This window comes from Hemiscyllium ocellatum, chromosome 9 (genome assembly GCF_020745735.1).
Source record: "Hemiscyllium ocellatum isolate sHemOce1 chromosome 9, sHemOce1.pat.X.cur, whole genome shotgun sequence".
NCBI classification, from domain to species: domain Eukaryota; kingdom Metazoa; phylum Chordata; class Chondrichthyes; order Orectolobiformes; family Hemiscylliidae; genus Hemiscyllium; species Hemiscyllium ocellatum.
In genome coordinates this window covers 36,116,602-36,140,464 of record NC_083409.1, presented here as the reverse complement: position 1 = coordinate 36,140,464, position 23,863 = coordinate 36,116,602, and the positions used below count along the sequence as shown (strand labels likewise).

The window sequence follows — 23,863 nt, the reverse complement described above, 5'->3', positions numbered from 1 at the left end:
AAAATCTCACAATATCAGGTTATAGTCCAACAGGTTTATTTGGAAGCACTAGCTTTTGAAGCGCTGCTCCTTCATCAGGTGACCAGGTGTTGTGAGATTTTTAACTTTGTAATTAATACAGATGGCTTGAAGGAGAGGTTAGATAGGTGGATGAAAGAGAAAGGAAAAGACGGATATGTTGATAGAGTGAGATGAAATAAGGAAGGAGGACGATCATTGTGAACATAAACACCGCTGACCTGAACAGTTGCAAAATTTTATGAACAACTAAATTGGCAACAAATTCTGAAAGCAACCAATAAGGAAAGTAAGCACTAGGCTGTGACACTGATGTAAAACCTTAACTAAAAAGGGGTGAATGGCCACTTTCTGCACCGTAAAAGTTCTGTGATATTGTGGGTGCTTTACCTCGACTAAAAGTGTCCCGGGACCAGATCTAAAGAGGTATATTATGCCACAACGGTATCGTGGATATCTGAAAGAATCCACAATATTCAAACTTGCCCTTACCTGCTCTAATCTGGTCTAATTTGTGGTTTCAGAAATTTAGCTCAACATAATCATGCTGCAATGGAGACAGCCGATGACTGAAATGGTCAGCTGTCTCCATAAACCACACGTGATCGAATCCTGAGCCAACTCCATTCCTGCTCCACAAAAGTGTCGAACTCCGGGATCAGAGGCAGGACTTAGGGTTTACAAAAACTTCTGCTATGAACACGGCTCCTATCTCCACAAATTCTGCCTGACCTGAGAATTTCCAGCACTTTCTATTCAACATGTTAATTTGATTCAAGAAATTCTGTTTTAAATCAGCAGTAAGAATTGAGCTCCATTTGCTGGTAATCTAATCTATTCTTGCTTTGGTGGCATGACACCTGTTCAAAAAAAAATCAGTCATGGTCTCTGCGTATGTTCAGAAAACATTGGTTCACAGATATTTTTAATCCTGACTGAAATATCAGAATATACTGCTCATCCAGATTTATAATACACAGAATTGAGTTTCAGTTCATACAAAGTGTAGGATTGCCATTAAATGGACTTTCTGAAATAGTGGAAAGCAGCTTTGAATTAGACTGGGTGTTATCTGGACATTATTGGGGGAATAGTGGCAGACTACCCATTCCCCAGAAAAACATAAGGACTGCAGATGCTGGAGATCAGAGTGGAGAGCGTAGTGCTGGAAAAGCACAGCCGATCAGGCAGCATCTGAGGAGCAGGAGAATTGACACTTCGGGCATCAGGAATGAGGCTTGTGGGCCAGTGGGGCTGAGAGATAAATGGGAGGGGGGCGTAGGGCTAGCGACAAGGTAGCTGGGAATGTGAGAGGTTGATGAAGGTGGGGGTGAAAGCAACAGGTCGGAGTGGAGGGTGGAGTGGATAGATGGGAAGGAATAAGAACACGCCAAGAGGGCGGTGCTAAGTTGGAAGGTCGGATCTGGGGTAAGGTGTGGGGCGAGGAAAGAAGGAAACTGGTGAAATCCACATTGATCCCGTGTGCATGCAGGGTTCCAAGGTGGAAAATGAAGCATTCTTCCTCTAGGCATCAGGTAGTTAGGGTTTGGTGATGGATGAGGCCCAAGACGTGCATTTCCTTGGTGGAGTTGGAGGGGGAGTTGTAGTGTTTGGAAGGGCGGTGGGGTTGATTGGTGCGGGTGTCCAAGGGATGTTTTCTGAAACGATCTGCATATTGGCGTCCTGTCTCCCCGATGTAGAGGAGACCACATTGGGTACAACGGACACAGTAGATGATGTGTGTGGAAGTACAGGGCAGTGTGTGTTGATGTGGAATGATCTTTTGGGGCCTTGGATGGAGGTGAAGGGGGAGGGGCGAGTGCAGGTTTTGCACTTCTTGTAGTGGCAGGGGAAGGTGCTGGGAGTGGAGGGTGGGCTGCTAGGGGTGGAGGGGGGGTGGCGGGCACAGATCTGACAAAAGAGTCATGAAGAGAATGGGATGCGAGGGAAATATATCCCTAGTGGTGGTGTCTGTTTGCAGGTGGCGGAAGTGGTGGAGGATGGTGTGATGTATCTGGAGGTCAGTAGGGTGGAAGGTGAGGACTGGGAGGGTGGGGTGCATTCCATCCCTGTTGTGGTTGGAGGTGTGGGGTTCAAGGGCAGAGATGTGGGAAGTGGAGGAGATGCGCTGGAGGGCATCATCAACCACGTGGAGGGGAAATTGTGGTCTTTAAAGAAGGAGGACATCGGGATTTTCTAAGGTGGAATTGGTCCTCCTGGGAGTAGATGTGTCGGAGGTAGAGGAATTGGGAATACGGGATAGCATTTTTACAGGAGGTAGGGTGGGAGGAGGTGTAGTCCAAGTAGCTGTGAGAGTCGGTGGGTTTGCAGTAGATGTCCATGGTTAGTCAGACTCTGAAGATGGAGATGGAAGGTCTAGGACGAGGAGGGAGCTGGTCAAGGTGGTCCAGGTAAACATAATGTTGGGGTGGAAGGTGTTAGTGAAGTTGAGGAACTGTTCAACCTCCTTGTGGGAGCACGAGGTAGCGCCAATGCAGTCATCGATGTAGTGGAGAAAAGTTGGGGAATAGTGCCGGTATAGTTGTGGAAGATGAACTGTTCCACGTACCCAACAAAGAGGGAAGCATAGCTGGGGCCCATTCGGGTGTCAATGGCTACCCTTCTGGTTTGGCGGAAGTGAGAGGATTGAAAGGAGAAGTTGTTGAGGATGAGAGCCAGTTCAGCCAGATGAATGAGAGTGTCATTGGGTCAGCGTGAGAGAAAAAAATGGAGGGCTTGGAGGCCTTTGTCATTGTGGATACATGTGTACAGGGATGGGATGTCCATGGTGAAGATAAGGCATTGGGGGCCTGGGAGACTAACATCTTGGAGGAGATAAAGGGCATGGGTGGTGTCCCAATCATAGGTGGGGAGTTCCTGGACTAAGGAGGACAGGACAGTGTCAAGGTATGCAGAGATCAGTTCAGTGGGGCAGGAGCAGGCTGAGACAATGGATCGACTGGGGCAGTCAGGTTTGTGAATCTTGGATAGGAGGTAGAATCGGGTGGTGCGGGGTTCTCGGACTCATTCCTGATGAGGGGCTTGTGCCCGAAACATTGATTCTCCTGCTCTTTGGATACTGCCTGACCTGTTGTGCTTTTCCAGCACCACACTCTCAACTCACTCCCCCAAAAGGAAATTAAGCTGTGAGCTGACCAACTGGAAGGAGCAGTACATGCACACTCCTCCGCACACCCTCCAAACCTGCAGCCAAAATGCGTTGTGCTTGTGTGAATCATGGCAGAGTCAGACCTGCCACTCTCCACTGGGAAGAAAGTCCCATCCCTCCAATGGGCTGGCTGTCCCCACAGTGCCACCAGCTCCGTAATGGCCGTTGCTGGTACTACAAGCTAGGTATGTGGAATCTGGCCCAAGGTAAGTCAGGTATTGCATGGAAAGTGATTTCAAAATTTTAGAATAATGGGGGTAGACAGGGAAGTGGGTTTTGCAGGCTAAATGGGTGAAAAGCAAGGAGGGGTCTAATATCTTCAAAGGGGTCAAAGAGTGTGATGCTGGAAAAGGACAGCCAATCAGGTGGTATCTGAGGAGCAGGAGAGTCAACGTTTCGAGTGTAAACTCTTCCCACATTCCTGATGAAGAGCTTATGTTCGAAACATCAACTCTCCTGCTCCTTGGATGCTGCCTGGCCGGCTGTGCTTTTCCAGCACCACACTCTTTGACTCTGATCTCCAGCATCTGGAGTCCCCACTTTCTCCCTATCTTCAAAAGGGGTGCATCAAGGGGGGGGGGGCATCTTCTCACTAACGTTAACAAATTCTGATGATCATACCCCCCCCCTTTCCTTCTCACTATTTTATGAACTTATTTAAAAAAGTGGCCTGCCCACTTTCACCCAGCTATACTGTGGGGTGGGTAATGTATAATCAGGGTCAATTTAGTTTCTAAAAGGCTCTATTGGTGCTAAATTATTTATTTCCACATGGTAGACTGGCTACCAAATTTGGAGCCTGCCCACCTTCCGTATGTATAATGGGAGTCGGCACAGAGGGAAGTGGGAGGATGTGGGGCTGGCCACTTCATGTATATTGTGTGCCCACCCACAGGAAACATACCAAGTGTGGCCATAATATCTAGCTCATTGTCACGGTGAAACTGATGATGCAGAACTGATTTGGAAGGACCAGCAGGAAGGATGACAAACTATCTATCCACATTGTATTTTAATGACCTTTGTTCGCAAATCGTTAAATCAACAATTTCGACCGCTACAAATGGTTTAGGATTGTTTGTTTTGAAGCAACTCACCTGGGGTGTCATCCCGCACCAAAAGTTTGAGTACAATGTGTTAGAGTCCAGCATGGGAGCAACCACAGTCAAGTTTTCAGCTATCATCAGATTCAGTGTCTGCTCATTGGTTAGCAAGTTGTCTGTATCTACAAACTGGAAGAAAAACAAGTTGAGGAACAACATCCAGCCACTTAGGATTCAGGTTAAGACTGTCACACAGCGCTTAACAATGTTAGCTCTCCTAACATAATCATGGCTATTTAGCTCTCACCCAGCGATACGGAACTCCTATGTCTGATCTATCAGATTGTACACAACAGGATTTGGACAAGTAAAGTTGCCCAATTTAGCTTTCTACCTAAGACAGATCTTCAGCTGAAAATGTGTTGCTGGAAAAGCGCAGCAGGTCAGGCAGCATCCAAGGAGCAGGAGAATTGACATTTTGGGCATGAGCCCTTCTTCAGGAATGAGGAAAGTGTGCCCAGCAGGCTAAGATAAAAGGTAGGGAGGAGGGACTTGGGGTAGGGGCGTTGGAAATGCAATAGGTGGAAGGAGGTCAAGGTGAGGGTGATAGGCCGGAGTGGGGGTGGGCGCGGAGAGGTCAGGAAGAAAATTGCAGGTTAGGAAGGTGGTGCTGAGTTCGAGGGTTGGGACTGAGACAAGGTGGGGGGAGGGGAAATGAGGAAACTGGAGAAATCTGAGTTCATCCCTTGTGGTTGGAGGGTTCCTAGGCGGAAGATGAGGCACTCTTCCTCCAGCTGTCTGTTGCTATGGTCTGACGATGGAGGAGTCTAAGGACCTGCATGTCCTTGGTGGAGTGGGAGGGGGAGTTGAAGTGTTGAGCCACGGAGTGGTTGGGTTGGTTGGTGCGGGTGTCCCAGAGGTGTTCTCTGAAACGCTCTGCAAGTAGGCGGCCTGTCTCCCCAATATAAAGGAGGCCACATCGGGTGCAGCGGATGCAGTAAATGATGTGTGTGGAGGTACAGGTGAATTTGTGATGGATATGGAAGGATCCCTTGGGGCCTTTGAGGGAAGTAAGGGGGGAGGTGTGGGCGCATGTTTTGCATTTCTTGCGGTTGCAGGGGAAGGTGCCGGGAGTGGATGTTGGATTGGTGGAGGGTGTGGACCTGACGAGGGAGTCAAGGAGGGAGTGGTCTTTTCGGAATGCTGATGGGGAGGGGAGGGAAATATACCCCTGGTGGTGGGGTCCGTTTGGAGGTGGCGGAAATGACGACGGATGATACGATGTAACCTAACCTAAATTAAGAGTCCTCAGGCTTGCTACAAAACGAGGGTCTAAGGAAGTTTTTAATCGAAGAATGAGGCTTCAGCTCAGGAGTCTTTGAAAAGGAGGTTGAGTGAAGTGATTACGCCACAGTTGAAGAGGGTGAAGACATGACTGTCCAGCTGGTTCAGTGCGTTACGTGCTTGATGTGGGAGGTCAACGACTCTGGTGTGTCTGGCTCGTACATGTGCGGAAAGTGTGTGCACATTCAGCTGCTGACAGAGCATATTGCAACGCTGATGAAAGAACTCGAGGACCTTAGGCTCATCCGAGAGAACGAGATCTTTCTGGACAAGACCTTCAGCGAGGTTATAACACCAATCATGCCCGAAGAGAGCAGAAGAGAGCAGACGATGAGGAAGGCAGAGAGGAGACAGGTGCAAGAGACCCCGGGAGAAGTACCTGTCAGGAACAAGTTGAAGCTTTTGGAAACAGTAGAGACTGATGACACTGCCAGTCCGTGAGGCGGCTAGGTCTGTCAATCAAAAGTTGGTGCAGAGGCAGAGCGGAAGAGTCAGACATCTCACAGAGCCATGGTAATAGGGGACCCCATCGTGAGAGGAACTGACCGGGGTTTTTGTGGCAGCAGACGGGATTTAAGGATGGTGTGTTGTCTTCCTGGTGCCAGGGTGAAAGACATCGCGGACAGAGTGCAGGAAATCCTCAAGGACGAGGGTGAAGAGCCAGAGGTGGTGGTACATGTCGGCACAAATGATGTCGGGAAGAAGAGGAGGCACAAACTACAGCAGGACTTTGGAGAACTAGGAAGAAGGCTGAAAAGCAGGACGTCCAGGGTGGTTATCTCCGGTTTGCTTCCAGTTCCTCAGGCTGGTAAGGCCAGAAACAGGGAGATAATGGACTTGAACGTGTGGTTGGGGAACTGGTGCAGGAATCAAGGAGTTAAATTCTTGAATCACTGGGGTACATTTTGTGGCAAACATAAATTCTACACGAGAGACGGTTTGCACCTTAATAGGTTAGGGACCAGCATTCTGGCAGGCAGGTTTTCTACTGCAACACAGCTACGTTTAAACTAAGTAGCGGGGGGAGAGGGGACAAACTGGATGTATGAAAAGGAAATTGAAGGGAAAGTTAGAACAAGAGAAGTCAAGAAAGACAACGGTATCAATGAGGCAGAAAAATTGGAAAGGGATCATGCTGTAAGGTTGAATGGAATAGGGGTTGATGGGAAGGGTGAGAGCAATAACAAATTAAAAATACTATATATGAATGCACGAAGCATTAGAAATAAGATGGATGAGCTTGAGGCTCTTTTGGAAATTGGCAGATACGATATTGTGGGAATAACTGAGACGTGGGTTCAAGTGGACAGGGCCTGGGAAATGAATATTCTAGGCTACACGTGCTATCGTAAGAACAGACTGACAGGCAGAGGGGGTGGAGTGGCCTTGTTGGTAAGGGATGATATTCAGTACCTTGCGCAGGGGGACCTAGAGTCAGGGGATGTAGAATCAGTGTGGATAGAGCTGCGAAATACTAAGGGTAAAAAGACCCTCTTGGGAGTCATCTACAGGCCCCCAAAAAGTAGTCTGGATGTCGGATGTAAGTTGAATCAGGAGCTGAAATTGGCCTGTCGCAAAGATGTTACTACAGTTGTTATGGGGGATTTTAACATGCAGGTAGACTGGGAGAATCAGGATGGTATTGGACCTCAAGAAAGAGACTTTGTGGAATGACTCAGAGATGGATTCTTAGAGCAGCTGGTGCTGGAGCCGACCAGGGAGAAGGCAGTTCTGGATCTAGTATTGTGTAATGAACCAGAATTGGTCAGAGACCTCGAAGTGAAGGAGCCATTGGGAAGTAGTGACCATAATACATTAAGGTTCAATCTGCAATTTGAGAGGGAGAGGGTACAGTCGGAAGTGACAATACTTTTGTTGAATAAAGGGAACTATGGAGCTATGAGGGAGGAGCTGGCCAAAGTTCAATGGTGCAATACCTTAGCAGGGATGACCGTGGAGGAACAATGGCGGATATTTCTGTGTATAATGCAGAAGTTGCAGGATCAGTTCATTCTTAAAAGGAAGAAAGATCCCAGGAGGAGGCATGGGTGGCCGTGGCTGACGAGGGAAGTTAAGAAACATATAAAGTTAAAAGAGAAAAAGTGTAACATAGCAAAGATAACTGCGAAAACAGAGGACTGTGAAGCTTTTAAAGAACAACAGAGGATTACTAAGAAGGAAATACGCAGAGGAAAAATGAGGTACGAAAGTAAACTGGCCAATAATATAAAGGAGGATAATAAAAGCTTTTTCAAGTATGTGCAAGGCAAAAAAATGGTTAGGACTAAAATTGGGCCCTTGAAGACAGAAACAGCGGAATATATTACAGGGAACAAAGAAATGGCAGAAGAATTAAATGGGCACTTCAAATCTGTGTTCACTGGGGAAGACACAAACAATCTCCCTGAGGTAACAGTGACTAAAGGACCTGAACTTAAGGGAATCTGTATTTGCAAGGATTTGGTGTTGGAGAGACTGTTAGGTTTGAAGGTTGATAAGGCCCCGGGGCCTGATGGTCTACATCCCAGTGTACTGAAGGAGGTGGCTCGGGAAATCGTGGATGCGTTGGTGATTATTTTCCAGAGTTCGATAGATTCGGGGTCGGTTCCTGAGGATTGGAGAGTGGCTAATGTTATACCACTTTTTAAGAAAGGTGGGAGAAAGAAAGCAGGAGATTATAGACCAGTTAGTCTGACCTCAGTGGTGGGAAAGATGCTGGAGTCTATTATAAAGGATGAGATTACGGCACATCTGGATGGTAGTAACAGGATAGGGCAGAGTCAGCATGGATTTATGAAGGGGAATTCGTGCTTGACTAATCTTACGGAGTTTTTTGAGGATGTAACTCTGAAGATGGACGAGGGAGATCCAATAGATGTAGTGTACCTGGACTTTCAGAAAGCTTTTGATAAAGTTCCACATATGAGGTTAGTGAGTAAACTTAGGGCACATGGTATCGGGGGCAAAGTACTAGATTGGATTGAAAATTGGTTGGCTGATAGGAAACAAAGGGTAGTGATAAACGGCTCCATTTCGGAATGGCAGGCAGTGACCAGTGGGGTACCGCAGAGATCCGTGCTGGGACCGCAGCTTTTTACAATATATATTAATGATATAGAAGATGGTATCAGCAACAACATTAGCAAATTTGCTGATGATACAAAGCTGGGTGGCAGGGTGAAATGTGATGAGGATGTTAGGAGATTACAGGATGACCTGGACAAGATGGGTGAGTAGGCAGATGCATGGCAGATGCAGTTTAATGTGGATAAATGTATGGTTATCCACTTTCGTGGCAAGAACAGGAAGGCAGATTACTACCTCAATGGAATCAATTTAGGTAAAGGGGTAGTACAGAGAGATCTGGGTGTTCTTGTACACCAGTCAATGAAGGCAAGCATGCAGGTACAGCAGGTAGTGAAGAAGGCTAATAGCATGCTGGCCTTCATAACAAGAGGAATTGAGTATAGAATCAAAGAGGTGCTTCTGCAGCTGTACAGGGCCCTGGTGAGACCACACCTGGAGTACTGTATGCAGTTCTGGTCTCCAAATTTGAGGAAGGACATTCTAGCTATTGAGGGAGTGCAGTGTAGGTTCACGAGGTCAATTCCTGGAATGGAGGAATTACCTTACACTGAAAGACTGAAGCGACTGGGCTTGTATACCCTTGAGTTTAGAAGACTGAGAGGGGATATGATTGAGACATATGAGATTATGAAAGGATTGGACACTCTGGCAGCAGGAAACATGTCTCCGCTGATGGGTGAGTGCCGAACCAGAGGACACAGCTTAAAAATACGGGGTAGACCATTTAGGACAGAACTGAGGAGAAACTTCTTCACCCAGAGAGTGGTAGCTGTGTGGAATGCTCTGCCCCAGAGGTCAGTGGAGGCCCAGTCTCTGGATTCATTTAAGAAAGAGTTGGATAGAGCTCTCAAAGATAGTGGAATCACGGGTTATGGAGATAAGGCAGGGAGCGGATACTGATTAGGAATGATCAGCCATGATCATATTGAATGGCGGTGCAGGCTCGAAGGGCTGAATGGCCTACTCCTGCACCTATTGTCTATTGTATATGGAGGTTGGTGGGGTGGTAGGTGAAGACCAGTGGGGTTCTGTCCTGGCGGCGATTGGAGGGGCGGGGCTCAAGGGCGGAGGAACGGGAAGTGGAGGAGATGCGGTGGAGAGCATCACTGATCACGTCTGGGGGGAATTGGGGTCTTTGAAGAAGGAGGCCATCTGGGTAGTACGATATTGGAACTGATCCTCCTGGGAGCAGATGTGGCAGAGACGAAGGAATTGTGAGTATGGGATTGCGTTTTTACAGGGGCAGGATGGGAGGAGGTGTCTATGTAGCTGTGGGAGTCGGTCGGTTTATAGTAAATGTCCGTGTTGATTTAGTCGCCCGAGATAGAAATGGAGAGGTCTAGGAAGGGGAGGGAGGAGTCTGAGACGGTCCAAGTAAATTTGAGGTTGGGGTGGAAGGTGTTGGTAAAGTGGATGAGCTCCTCATGGGAGCACAAGGCAGCGCCGATACAGTCATCGATGTAGAGGAGGAAAAGGTGGGGTTGGTGCCAGTGTAGCTGTGGAAGATGGACTGTTCCACATATCCTACGAAGAGGCATGCATAGCTGGGGCCCATAGGGTGCCCATGGCTACTCCTTTGGCTTGGAGGAAGTGGGAGGATTGGAAAGAGAAGTTGTTCAGGGTGAGGACCAGTTCAGTCAGTCGAAGGAGGGTGTCAGTGGAAGGGTACTGGTTGGTACGACGGGAAAGGAAGAAGCAGAGGGCTTTGAGTCCTTCGTGATGGGGATGGAGGTGTACAGGGACTGGATATCCATGATGAAGATAAGGCGTTGGGGACCGGGGAAGCGAAAATCATGGAGGAGGTGGAGGGCGTGAGTGGTGTGCCGAATGTAGGTGGGGAGTTCTTGTACTAATGGGGGCAGGACCGTGTCAAGGTATGCAGAGATGACCTCGGTGGGGCAGGAGCAGGCTGAAACAATGGGTCGGCCGGGGCAGTCAGGTTTGTGGATTTTTGGCAGGAGGTAGAAACGGGTGGTGCGGGGTTGTGGGATTATGAGGTTGGAGGCGGTGGATGGGAGATCCCCTGAGGTGATGAGGTTATGGATGGTTTGGGAGATGATGGTTTGGTGGTGCGAGGTGGGTCATGGTCAAGGGGGCAGTAGGAGGAGGTGTCCGCAAGCTGGCGTTTAGCCCTGGAGTGTAAAGGTCAGTGAGCCAAACTACTACCGCACCTCCCTTGTCTGTTGGTTTGATAGTGAGGTTCGGGTTAGAATGGAGGGAGTGGAGGGCTGCACGTTCCGAGGGTGAGATGTTAGAGTGGGTGAGAGGGGTGGAGAGGTTGAGGTGGTTAATGTCGCGGCGGCAGTTGGCTATGAAGAGATCGAGGACAAGTAAGAGGCCAGCATGGGGTGTCCAGGTGAATGGGGTGTGTTGGAGTTGTCCGTTTGGAGGTGGCGGAAATGACGACAGATGATACTATGTATATGGAGGTTGGTTCCATTTGGAGGTGGCGGAAATATCGACGGATGATACGATTAATGTGGATCACAGTCAATCTCCTGAATACACATTCCTCAATCTTTTTGCAGCATTAAGCATTGCACCTTGTTTTATTTTTAAGTAACCATTCCAACTTGCCAGGTTGTCTTCTTTTTAAACACTGACTGTAGAACTTCTAGTACTGTGCGAGGAAATGAATTTGTTAGAGTTAGTGAGATGATTGAGAGCCTCTGATGACAGAGACGTTACATTTTCAGCTTGGTACAGAAGTAGACATATCAGCCAAACATACCTTCAGCCACAGTTTGCTAAACTGAGTATAACCGCAAGACCCTCTGACACTCAGCTTCCAATCCCCCTTCTCCAAACTCCCACACTTCATTTGGAGATCATTCACATGGCACACCAGCATCACAGAAATAAGAAGACGGCCAGATCCTTTGGTGATTGGTCAGATAATCCATGGTTCCCTCAGAGGGTGGTATGTGTATGGAATGAACTGCCAGTGGAAGTGGTGGAAGCTGGTACAATTACAACATTTAAAAGGCATCTGGATGGGTACATGATTAGAAAGTATCTAGAGGGATATGGGCCAAATGCTGGCAAATGGGACGAGGTCGGATCAGGTCTGTGCTGTCTGACTCTCTGACTGCCAGTCAAACAGCCTTTCTCACTCCACCCCAAGCTTCAATAACTTTTACAGCCAGCAACTGTAGGCATTCAAAGAAATGGCAAAAAAAAAACAATACTTTTTAAAGCCCGGAAGACTTTTTTTCACCTGGGCAGCCGAGGGGATTAATCTTGAATTCCTGGAGATTCCCGAGAAGGTCAGTAATTCTAATGATCCAGGCTAAAGTAGATTCCAGCTGACGAGACAAGGAGGGAAGGGAAACAGGGAGTGTTGCAATTGGCTAAAATGGTTCTGGAGTTGGTAGATCAAAGATAAAGTAATTGAATGGCCTAGGGCAGCTGAAGCAGTCTGCTGGGCAATTTGAACATTTTGAGACTCCCTATTCCCTATGGAGGAGTCCAAACTTCTCGCACCACCACTTCCCACCCCCAGCATGTGTGCAATGCCAATCGATTTACACTGGAGAAGATGTGGCCAGTCAGGGAGGAGAGGGGGGAAAAGCAAGCTGCTCTTCTCAGGCATGTTCCTATCAATGAGAGTGACTGTCCCAGATAATTTGAATAATAGAGATGGACATTAAAGGGGCAGGCATCTTGCTACAATTGCCTCCAAATGTCCATCAAGCACGGATACATGACATGCTGCGGTTAATTCCAAAAACCACACTGTACCGGCCCAGCTTTTCACCATATCACTCTTACATGTGGCTCCTAAAGGGAAACTTATTGAGATAACTTCAGACAAGCTGAAGGAAATTGCTTTGAATTCACAACATGCAAATAAGCCATTCAGCTTAACAGGTCTGCCTTTTTGTCCTTCCTTATCAGCAGATATTAGCTTGACAGATAGCAATGTCTGCTTGTGGTGACTGTAGGGAAGTAAATACTGTAGTATATACTTTGATCACAATACTCATTCATCTTGATCTTTCCAAATTGCTGTCTTCCTTCGTACTAATCTCACCCAATGTGCCCAATGAATCAAAATCTGCCATACCTAATTAATAACTTGCTAATTGTACTGTTGATTCTTCAAAAGAGAGTGTAACCTGAAGCTTCACTCACCAAGATGTAGTCAGCCCACTTCTCCCTCGCAGTTTTCAGTGCCGTTTGCCTGAGTTTCATCACATGTGAGAACCTGGAATTGCTCCAGTGTTTTGGCCCTATTTCATCAGAATAGTACCTGGGAAACCAACCAAATGCTATCGGGTCAGTGGGAGCATCAGAAGCCATCCTGGTAGGACACAGTGACAGACCACGAGCTGACATTTCACCACAGGAAGGTGGAATGCAGCTTTGTTAAAAATCACACAACACCAGCACTAGCTCTCGGAGCACTGCTCCTTCATCAGGTGGTTGTAAGGAGCAGCGCTTCAAAAGCTAGTGCTTCCAAATAAACCTGCTGGACTATAACCTGGTGTTGTGTGAATTCAACGTTGGCAGAGCTGCCTTAAAGATATCGAAATATCAGCTGGCTGCATAGTGCAGGATGACTCGCCACTGCCAATGCTAAAGTAACCCCCTTCTCACACAAATGAGAAGGTAGGGTTCCAAACCAAGTCAACCCGCCATTAAAGTAACCGAAGAGGTCTGAAAGAGTATTCAGGTAAGAGAAAGGTTCTCTGTGAGGATTGTGCAGGCAGCAATTCATTTGAAGGGGATAAACAAGGCCTATTGAAATGAAACCAAAAGAGAAAACGCTGGAAAATCTCAGCAGGCCTGGCAGCATCTGTAAGGAGAGAAAAGAGATGATGTTTTGAGTCTAACTGACCCTTTGTCAAAAAAGCTTTGACAAAGGGTCAGTTAGACTCGAAACGTCAGCTCTTTTCTCTCCTTACAGGTGCTGCCAGACCTGCTGAGATTTTCCAGCGTTTTCTCTTTTGGTTTCAGATTTCAGCATCCGTAGTAATTTGCTTTTATCCTACTGAAATGAATCTGCCTGGGATTTCCAGGCTGGTCGTTAAGTTAACGGTCTTGTGACGTGGTGGTAATGTCCCTACTCTGAGCCAGAAGATTTAGCTTCAAGTCCAACCTGCTCCCACCTATTATGTGTTATAATATGCCCAAACAGGCTGATTAAAAACAAATTTTTGTTCTTTTTGGGTATCTCAATTGTGCTTACACACAGTAACTTTCAGCAACTTGCCAAATGAATCAAAGGGTGACTACCACTGAGGGTCCTCTGATGGAAGTGAATTTGGTGGCAGCATGTTGTGCAGATGTGGGATCTACAACTTACTGCTCTCATGTTCCCTCCAATTAACAAACCTGCTTCAAAGTGGGTTATAGTCATTCGTCAATCTTGTTGCTGGGGCTGCCTGTCCTTCCAAAATGATAATTGTAGTTTGCTTCTTTTTTTTATATGTATGATGGGAATTTGTCTGTTTATTACACAAATAGACCATGCATAAAAAAATGCAAGCACATCTCTGTGCAGTTTTAGTTAACAGTGAGGATTTTTAACAAAGTTTAATGAAGTGTAAAGTGGTTAAAGAGGAGTAAAACATTAACTGAACAAGCAGATAGCTCATTCTTACTAGAACATTTATATAGAACAGAAGGGCTGTTCTTTATCTTTTCCTATTCTTGGGGCAAGATAGCTCAAATGTTTGAAATTAATTGATTTTTTGAATTCCCTCCCTTCCACACTGGTTTTGCATTCACACTATGGTCATTGCCCATCAGTCTGGCTAGGAAGCAGAGAGATATTCACAAAGTGGACCGAAGCGTGTGCTAGGCTCGCACCACTTAAAGCTAGCCTGTGCCTCAGAAAGGGGAAGTGCATTCTGCTGCAGCAAATGATCACCTTCATTAAGTAGGAATAACAAAGCAGGGCAGATACATGCTTCGAGGTTCTCATCGTAGCACTGAAGGTTTTGATGCACGAGTAGGGACAGGAAGAGAGAACTCCTCTGCCTCAGATCCTCCAGACTGCCAAGAGGATGACCATGGGAGTACAAAGTTAAAAATCACACAACACCAGGTTATAGTCCAACAGGTTTAATTGGAAGCACACTAGCTTTAGCAGCGACGCTCCTTCATCAGGTGATAGTGGAGGGCTCGATCGTAACACAGAATTTATAGCAAAAATTTGCAGTGTGATGTAACTGAAATTGATAACTATCTCTGTCAATGCTAGTAGTCTGGTCTTGAGGGCTTGGATGCAGTGCAGGAAGAAGTTTAAGCTAATACAAGTTCTGAGAATGTACTCATTGGAATTCATCCTGAAATGAACCAACAATCTATCAGGAACTAACCACGATTTCTTTCTTGCATTACCTCACACGCTTGGCACTTGTGCAGCTTGCCCGATCTGACTGGGGTGTACGCACAGTGTTCTCCACAGCCCATGTCAGGAGACGATATGGAGAATCGGTGCAGTAAATAGGATTCAGGCCATGGTGAGTGGTGGGGCTCAAACCATAGGAGTTGCTTCTCCTTAATTCACCTCTTTGTATCCCACACCCTTCTCTTCCCACAATGTCGCCCGATTTAAGAAATTATTTATGAATGGTGTGAATGTGTAGCACTTGCTTGTCCCTCACCACAATCTAACCTTATACCATTTTTCTTTCATGTTCTCCAACATTATCCCCTGGCGGAGCAGTGTCAAGGAAATATGAGTGCCAACAGGTGTAACAAAGTTAAAAATCACACAACACCGGGTTATAGTCCAACAGGTTTAATTGGAAGCACACTAGCTTTCGGAGTGACACTCCTTCATCTGATGAAGGAGCGTCGATCTGAAAGCATGTGTGCTTCCAATTAAACCTGTTGGACTATAATCTGGTGTTGTGTGATTTTTAACTTTGTACACCCCAGTCCAACACTGGCATCTCCAAATCATAACAGGTGTAACAGTATTTTAATGTCCTATTTGCAACCACCAACTCAGATTCGAACACAGTGCTTAATTTTAGAGGGCAGCCTTTAGAAAATCTTTAGAACTTCACAAAACAGGATTAGCATTTGCAGAGATACTGGGCATTAAATGGACCAGCAGCCAGGTGGAAACAACAGCACAGGTATCAGCTTGTCAGGAGCAAGGTCACATATGTATCCCTCTTCAGGGAATTCAGCTGAAGACTCGGATGGGCTGTGTATGTAGAAAGGTTGATGGGAAAGTACAAGAAAATTCTTAGTGCATTATCAGGTGTCCCAGAAAACCTGCTATCAAGGAACATAGAGCACAGCAACAACAGAAGCTTATATGGAGGCCATCCTTCACAGATTTCAAATGACGGTCAACTCCATGACAGCTTTTATGGACCTTGGATGGATGCGGTTGCCTACTGAGAGCTCTTATCCCCCCTTCTCCTCCATTTTTCAGCAGCTTCTCCTGCTCTATGTCACCTCTGCTCATTCTCCCTGTTATGGTGCAGGTTGAAGCAGGTGGAGACTGCAGCATCCAAGTCTGGGAGCAAATGGTTTGTGCATATAACCCTCATAGGGGGAATGAAGGCTATCACCTTATTCCCTGCAAATTTCACCAACTCTAAATAGCTCTTCTACAAACCTAAACAGAGTCAGAGCCAACTTGAAGATAGTTGATGACTAAAGACCAGGGGCAGACATGCGCGTCTATGTGTTTGAGAGATGGCATTAACCCAAGAGACCAGGTTGAAGATAGCGAATCAATGACACACACTGACTAACTTGATTTGCTAACTTGCCATGCATCTGGCACATGCTTCTATTGCCCTCACCCAATGACACTTGGCATAGACTATGCCAGAAGTGAGTGCGTGTAACACTCACCTGTTTGTTACCAAAATGGACATTGTAGTCACAAAACTATGGATGCCACGGAGTGAAAGTTTGTGACCAGTGTAAGCTATGGGTGAGGAAGATGGTCAAATAAGGAACTTGTACAGAGGTATGCCTAATCTACAAGCCAAAATATATCCTTTAAGTTTCACTCACTTAAACCTACAACCCAGGCACAAATTGAGAAGAGCCTTTCAGTAAAGGGATGAGCTTCCATTGTGGTTTAAAAAGATGAACAATTTAGAGCTAGACCAGTCTTGGGAAATAAACTAAACCTTTTTTAAAAAATTCATTCACAGGACGAGGGTGTTGCTAGCTTGGCCAGCTTTTATTGCCCATCCCTAATTGCCCAGAGGGCAGTACAGAGGCAATCACATTGCTGTGGGTCTGGAATGACAAGTAAACCAGACCATGTAAGGACGGCAGATTTCCTTCTCAGAAGGGCATTAGTAATGCGGATGGGATTTTCCAACAATCAGCAATAGATTCATGGTCATCATTTAGACTCTTAATTCCAGATTATTTTTATTTTTTTTTTGTTTAGAAGTGTTTAAACAGATTGCATTTGTTTTCTCCCCTGGCAGTTGATTGACAACCTTTCTAACAATCAGTGATGCATGCATGCTATTCAGGCAAGCGGAGGGTTTCTTTCTATAAAAGGATTTGGGGGAACAGTGCTTGTCAGGATATTTCACTGTAGTGGGCGAACATAGAATAGAGGTTTAAGTGATGAGCTTCAAAAAATTTAGCCAACTGATACTGTAAAGTCACAACACTCATAAGCAAATTCTAGTGGCACTCTTCCTACAGAAACTTAAATTTCCGACACTTCATGTGTCCTTTCCCAAGCTCTGAAGCTCTGACTTTCACCTGAAGAATGACTAGGATTCTCCTGCATGCTAGGTCTGACGACATTATCGTTCGGTTAGAATTTGGCCCACAAATTGTGCTGCAAATTTGAACAAACCTACTTACCTTTGAATTTTTTGCTGACCACTTCTCTAATTCTGTTGGATTTGACCCTGTGCTTGCCCTGTGCTGAATAAAGACTGCACCAGTTACTTTTGGCATTCAAATGCAGGTTATTTAGGTTTTACATTACTCGTGTCTCAGCAAGTGACCTCTCACGGGTCCCCATTACCACGTCTGAGACTGCTGCTTCAAAACTGTGTGGATGGACAGTGATTTAAGTGAGCGTTGTATAAGCTATCTTGTCAGCATGACCACAGAAGTGAAGTTAAGGGGGTTATGCACTTAAGCAAATTGCTTGTGTACTCAAAAAGAGAACCTAAAAGTAATGCTGACATCTAATATAATAAACTTTAAAGTTACCCTAGCTTTATTTTTAAAAAAGGGAGCTGGGTGGCATTCCCAAACAATATTGAAGAGTAAAAGAGGCTGTAAACTGAAATAAGCCATTTTTGTTTCATTTGTGATGATTCAACTTAGGGCATTAAATAAGGATTTTCCCCTGATATGTTATTGGATGAAGGCAGTTTCCTCTTTAGTTGCTCTTTGTTTACATTAAAAGTGAATTTTCTGATATCAATTACACTGATGATTTGTTCACAGAAGTTGCTGCGAAAATATATGAAAGCCATCAAACATATATTTTTAAAATTTAAATGGGGGGGGGGTGTCACAGTTGAAAGTACTCACTTGGGACTATCCAGTGGTCTCCACTCCACATAGTGATAGGCCTTCTGAACATTCTTCAGCCATTCCCGCAGGATTGCTGTCGTGTTGTCAATGTTATGGTCTGTGGCAACCCTTTGGGAAGATGCAGAGAAAATTATTGGTAACTGCAGTTGGACTGAATTAGCATTTAAAATCATTGGGTTAGCAAACAAATTGATCTCATGCTAAAGGCAAAAATGAAATAATGTTTCTATCAACACTGAACAAATAGTTTTGTAAATGAGCTTGCACCTGAACTGTTGTTTATCGAAGAGTGTAATTTAAAATATGTAAATTTAAAGGGATACTGTCATCATTTCCATTTTAAAAACAGTTAATTTTCACAAGGTTCTCACATAGAAACATAGAAAATTAGAGCAGGTCACTATGATCATGGCTGAACAAGCAAGTCAGTCCCCTGTTTCAGTTTTCTCTCAATATTCTTTGATCTCTTTAGTCCTGAGAACTATATATAACTTCTTCTTGAAAATACCCAATGTTTTGGCCTCAACTTCTTTCTGTGGTAGAGAATTCCACTCTCTGGGTGAAGAAATGTCTTCTCATCTCATTCTGTGGCATATCCCATATTCTTTCACTGTGACCACAATTCGGGACTCTCTGGTCATCAGGAACATCCTTCCTGCATTTACTATATATTTTATAGGTTTCCCCTCTCCCTCTCCCCCACCCCACCTCATTCTCTCTCTGTAATGCAACCTACTGAAAGCTATGGAAACGGTATTCTGATGCCAAAGGAATTCATTCAGATAGGACAGGAATTTTGACATGGCCTCAAATTACTCCCACATGAGTTAAAACGAACAAAGACATTCCCAAATTCAGTTTGGGACTATGGGAAGCAGTGGGATTATTTAGATTGCTCTTTTAAAGAAATAGTATGATGATGATGGCTTTCCTCCTGTGCCTTATCCAAATGTTATTTTCATTCTTATGATGTGAACATTACTGACAAGGGTGGCAATTATTACCCATCATTAATTGCCCTGGCTAGTGGATTTGTGGTTAAGATCAGTGTGGACAGGGGTCACAGACAGGTCAGAATGTGTTAGGGGAAGCAGACTCTTTCCCTAGAATCACACAAATGGATCGGTTGGCATCTTGTGAGAATCTGCCAGCTTCATAGTCACTTTTTCTGACTATTCAGGTCGCTGACCTCCCACAGGGTGGCAGTACAGGAACTGGAATGGGCACCAACAAATACCAGACTAAGGAAAAGAAAGCAGCCTACGTTTCCAATTCTGGTCACTGTTGGGTAAACACCGTCTCAAACTGCATCAGTGTATCACGGTTCAGGTCAGGATCAGGCTCTGCAGTGATGCCTCGGGGATCAAGATGCCCACTAATGCACACAGCTTTGGTTCACAAGTGGTAACAGGAGGGCAAAGCACAGGCAGATTGACTGTACGTTGGGAAATGGATGAACAGATCACATTTATGGGATTCTCTTGATATCAAGCCCTCATCCATGAGATGCCATATAATCATCCAAATACTGTGCCAAATTGATACCTGAAGATGAGACTGCAGCTGCCACTTACCGTCAGGAACGGCTGTCCTGTCTTGGGGAAGGTTACAGATACAAAGTGGGCTGATCAAAGGATGGTGAGGGCCATCATATCTCCATAGACCCCACAGGAACACTTCGGCTTCTCCAAGATTCACATAAATAGTTTGGAGTTTTTTTTAAATGGGACATCTCTTTTCCATCACCTAAACGTTAAGGCAGAAGGAGGCCATTTGGCCCATCTTGCCTGCACCAGCTCGTTAAATAAGCATTATTACCTGATGTCAATGTCCTGTTTCTCCCATGCCAACTATTTTTATCCAAATAATCATCCAAAGTCCTCTTGAGTGCCTCAGCTGAACTTGCCTCCATCACACTTCCAGTTCCTGCTCACAACTCACAGAGTAAAAAGGTTTGACCTTAATTTACCCTTGCTGCTTTTACAGATTAGTTTAAGTCTATGCCCTGGTGTTCTTGATCTTTTTTACAGAGCCTGACCTGTTCTTACTGAGTTTGTGATCAGGGTCATGTTGACTTCATAGTACCCTGATTTCCAAATGAAAGGAGGTCTTCCATGTGAAGCAGGGCTGTGATTACTCGGACATAAACCCCTTCCAAAATGCAACCAGATGGGTTGCTGCTGTCAATGGGAATGAGGTCCCCATTGTCAGACATGGTGGGACCTGGCACACCAAGCAACCTTAGCTAGCTGGAGTGAAAGAATTCAGAGAAATTTTGGAACAGAAATGGTACAGTTTGCTAACTTTTTGCTATTGTTAAAGCATCATCCAGAAATACATTTCTAAAATAAATAAAAGCCCCATTGTAAATGTAGTATTGTGAATGAACATTACTATGCCACTATTCCTTCATATTTTATTAAACCTACTAATGGCTCAGCCTCTTCAATACTTGCTCAGCTCTGCAATAGTAATGGTCACAAAATTAAATGATGAAACTAAAAAGGAAAATATTCAGCATACTGGCCCCTAATCTGTTTCGGTTGAAAATGTGTTGCTGGTTAAAGCACAGCAGGTTAGGCAGCATCCAAGGAATAGGAAATTCGACGTTTCAGCATAAGCCCTTCATCAGCCCTTTTACCCTAATCTGTTTCCCCCAGTTTATTTTTGAAATAACTGCACAAAGGCCGATATCCCACCATCAAGTCACCCTTTATTTACTTGTGCACAGTACTCTCGCTGTAGCCAGTCAATTCGGAGTCAGTCCCCTGAATTCAGGAGATTCTAAATCTCCTGGTCATTTTTTTTTAACTCCCACACTACCGCCTCACTGTGGTAATGCTTATGTTTATCTCCTGGTGATATTTTTTTTCCCAAATCTCCTGGTTATACTTTAAAAAAAATTTTTTCTTTTCATTTATCCCCACACTACTGGCTAACTGCGGTAGTGCTTATATTTGTCTCCTGGTCATATTGGTCTGTCAGAACTTCCTGATTGGCTCAGGTTAACAACTCCAATCAAGGATCCCGTAGTCAATAAGATCCACCTGGTTCTAATCACTACAATTTTAGTTTGCCCAAAGTAGATAATTTATATCTATACTTTAATTCCTGGATTACACTTCCTAGTTTGGAGTCTGTGCATCTCAAAATTCTTTAATCTGTTTGATTGATGAGTCTCCCTTTCACTTGACCCTGTTTATACACACCATGTATATGCCCTGATGACTCACATGCCAAATGACTATAAATCTGTTCCTTCCATATTGTCTGCAAAACCCGGGCCAGTAGTTTTTGTGCCTGGTAATGAGACTGTTAAACTTGAAACAATAATTTGCCTTATCTTCGAGCTTTCTGTGTATTTGTCATGCATTGTACAAATAGAAATAAAACTACAAATGGCAGAGGTAAAGGCAACAATTGAAAGAAATGCTAAATATAAAATTTTCAATTCTTTTCTTGCCACTTCTTCTCAGGACTGTACTGGTTCTTATTAAAGCGCAATCATCTATTGTTATCGAAGTTAACAAATGCCAGAGACTGAACCTTCATCTGCCATGTTCTAGTTCAGTACCAGACTTGACATATCAGTGTACTTACTCATTCAGTTGGAGAAACAGTTTGATGTACATGTTTAGAAGGTCAAATAGTTAAAAATTGTTGCAAACACTAACCTGACCCCAAGGACCAAATTTGCGACTACAGATTTTTATTCTCTCTGCAAAGCAATTTGCAATCCCATTTTGATATTGTCGGAGTAGAATGCCAAAGTCCAGGACTTCCAGACATTTACCTGAACATACCCTTCCTGTAAGGTTACACATCTTTATCCCTTAAGCTCAATGAACTTCAATGCGAATAAACCTTGAAATGATATACAATTGCTTACATATCTAAAACTGCAACACTTCCCTGTGAATGTAAAAAGCAGTCTTTTGGGGGAATGTTTAGAATCCTGCAGCAACATGTTCTGCAGAGATTTCTCAGAATTGCCATTAATTGGACATGGAGTGGAGAATTCCTGACTCGCAGGGTAGAAATTCCTGATGTAAGCAAACCGGCCACTTAACACTATTATTCAGTGACAGCTCATTGTGAATCTGTGCTAAAGCCTTTACTGTCAGAACCTGATGACACAGAATGAAAACAAATAGCGTTGATGTTTCTGATCATGTCTGGAGCTAAGTGAGCTCTCAACACAGAAAATAATTACAGATTAAACCACAAGTGTAAAGCTTGACTTGTTTGCCCATCTCAACACAGCAAAGGCTAAATCATGCTGAATGCTATTTATATTTTCACACCACAGTTTCAGTGAGATCGAAGCCACGTTAATTATGATTTCAAGTAATTTTTAAAAGTTCATTCATGAGGACATGAATGGCTAGGCCAGTATTTATTGCCCATCCCAGAGGGCAGACAAGAGTCAGTCAAGAGTCAACTACCAAGTACATAATATTCATTATGTACTAGGTAGCTAGAGAGCATAGTTTGAATACAATTAGGTTCACAATACATTGACAATATTAGGTTCAATTCTGCCTTCATATTCTCACACCAAATGATGGACAACATATGGCCCTCTGATCCCAAGGCAGCTCAGAAGTTGCAGTTTAGAACGCAGGAATGACTCTCCTCTGTAGCCCAGCTCAGTGGAACTCAGTTCTATTCTTAACTCTATTAATTTCCATTGACAGCCTCTCTTTCTGTCTCCTTTATGTTAACCTGGGCATCCTTTGTTAACCACCCGGTGGCTGCTTCTGGCTCAGTCCTGCTCCCTGCTGCCTTGGAGGGAACACCACATGTGATGGGAATCTTTACACTGAGGTGGGTCTCCGCCACTTGGGAAATATTCTGACTCAAGCTACTTGTCTTGGTCGTTAAAAATCTAGCCCACTATCGCAAGCTGAGAGAGGCTGGCCACTGAATCACTGCCATATTCAACCCCATCATGGGCTTTTGCACCCGAACGCTGTTCATTGTAAAAGCCACAAACTGCTGCCTCTGATGTTGCCTGCCTTCATCACTGTCTCAGCCCATTTGCCATTTGTCAACTTAGAGTTCCAAATAACATTTGTCAGAAGACCATACAAGAATGATTTCACTGGTTTTAATGGTAATATTCTGAATTAGACTGACTGGGAAAGGACTAAGCAGAGGGTGAGCAGATGGATTTAGATCTATTGGAAATTAGTTACAGTAGTACTGTGTAGATACTAGTGTTGATAGATTTTAATTTTTTTTATCAAAACTTTAAATATAGGCACCATAAACAATTTGCAAATGACAATAAACTCCATGTGAGTGTTAGGACTATGAACTGCTTCAAGTGGGTTTCAGTAGGTATGGAAATCAGAGCCTCAGGATGAGGAATTGTGTTTTATTTAGATAAAGACATGTGGCCTGGCTAAATGTTTGTGCATCCTTCAGATAAAAACAATGATGAAGGTGGAGAAAGTTAAGAGTCTGATTGTTGTAGCACATGCATCTCTAAAAGTATCAAGACAAAGAAAGGATAGCTAGAGTTATTCCAATGTTGGCCATTCAGAGACATATTGATTATATTTCAGTCTGACATTGGGCAGACCTGTTTTAGAATACTGTGCCTATTTGTGCTCTGCTACATAGTAAGAGATATTGAGCCTTTGGGCAGAGTACAAAGGAGAGCCACTAAACTAATTCCTCATACAAACTATCCGTTCAA

The 23,863-nt window shown here is 44.6% G+C and overlaps 1 protein-coding gene across 4 annotated transcripts in view; it reads right to left on the bottom strand.

Moving 5' to 3' along the window:
- Nucleotides 1-23,863, bottom strand: part of LOC132818958 (procollagen galactosyltransferase 2-like) — a 187,623-nt gene that overhangs the window by 60,418 nt on the left and 103,342 nt on the right. For all 4 annotated transcript variants that reach the window (XM_060830126.1, XM_060830124.1, XM_060830125.1 and 1 more), the window contains exons 2-4: nucleotides 18,157-18,267; nucleotides 12,796-12,913; nucleotides 4,285-4,419 (exon numbers count right to left, since the gene is read on the bottom strand). In XM_060830126.1, coding sequence (XP_060686109.1) covers nucleotides 4,285-4,419; nucleotides 12,796-12,913; nucleotides 18,157-18,267 — 364 coding nt within the window. The remainder of the gene's footprint in view (nucleotides 1-4,284; nucleotides 4,420-12,795; nucleotides 12,914-18,156; nucleotides 18,268-23,863) is intronic.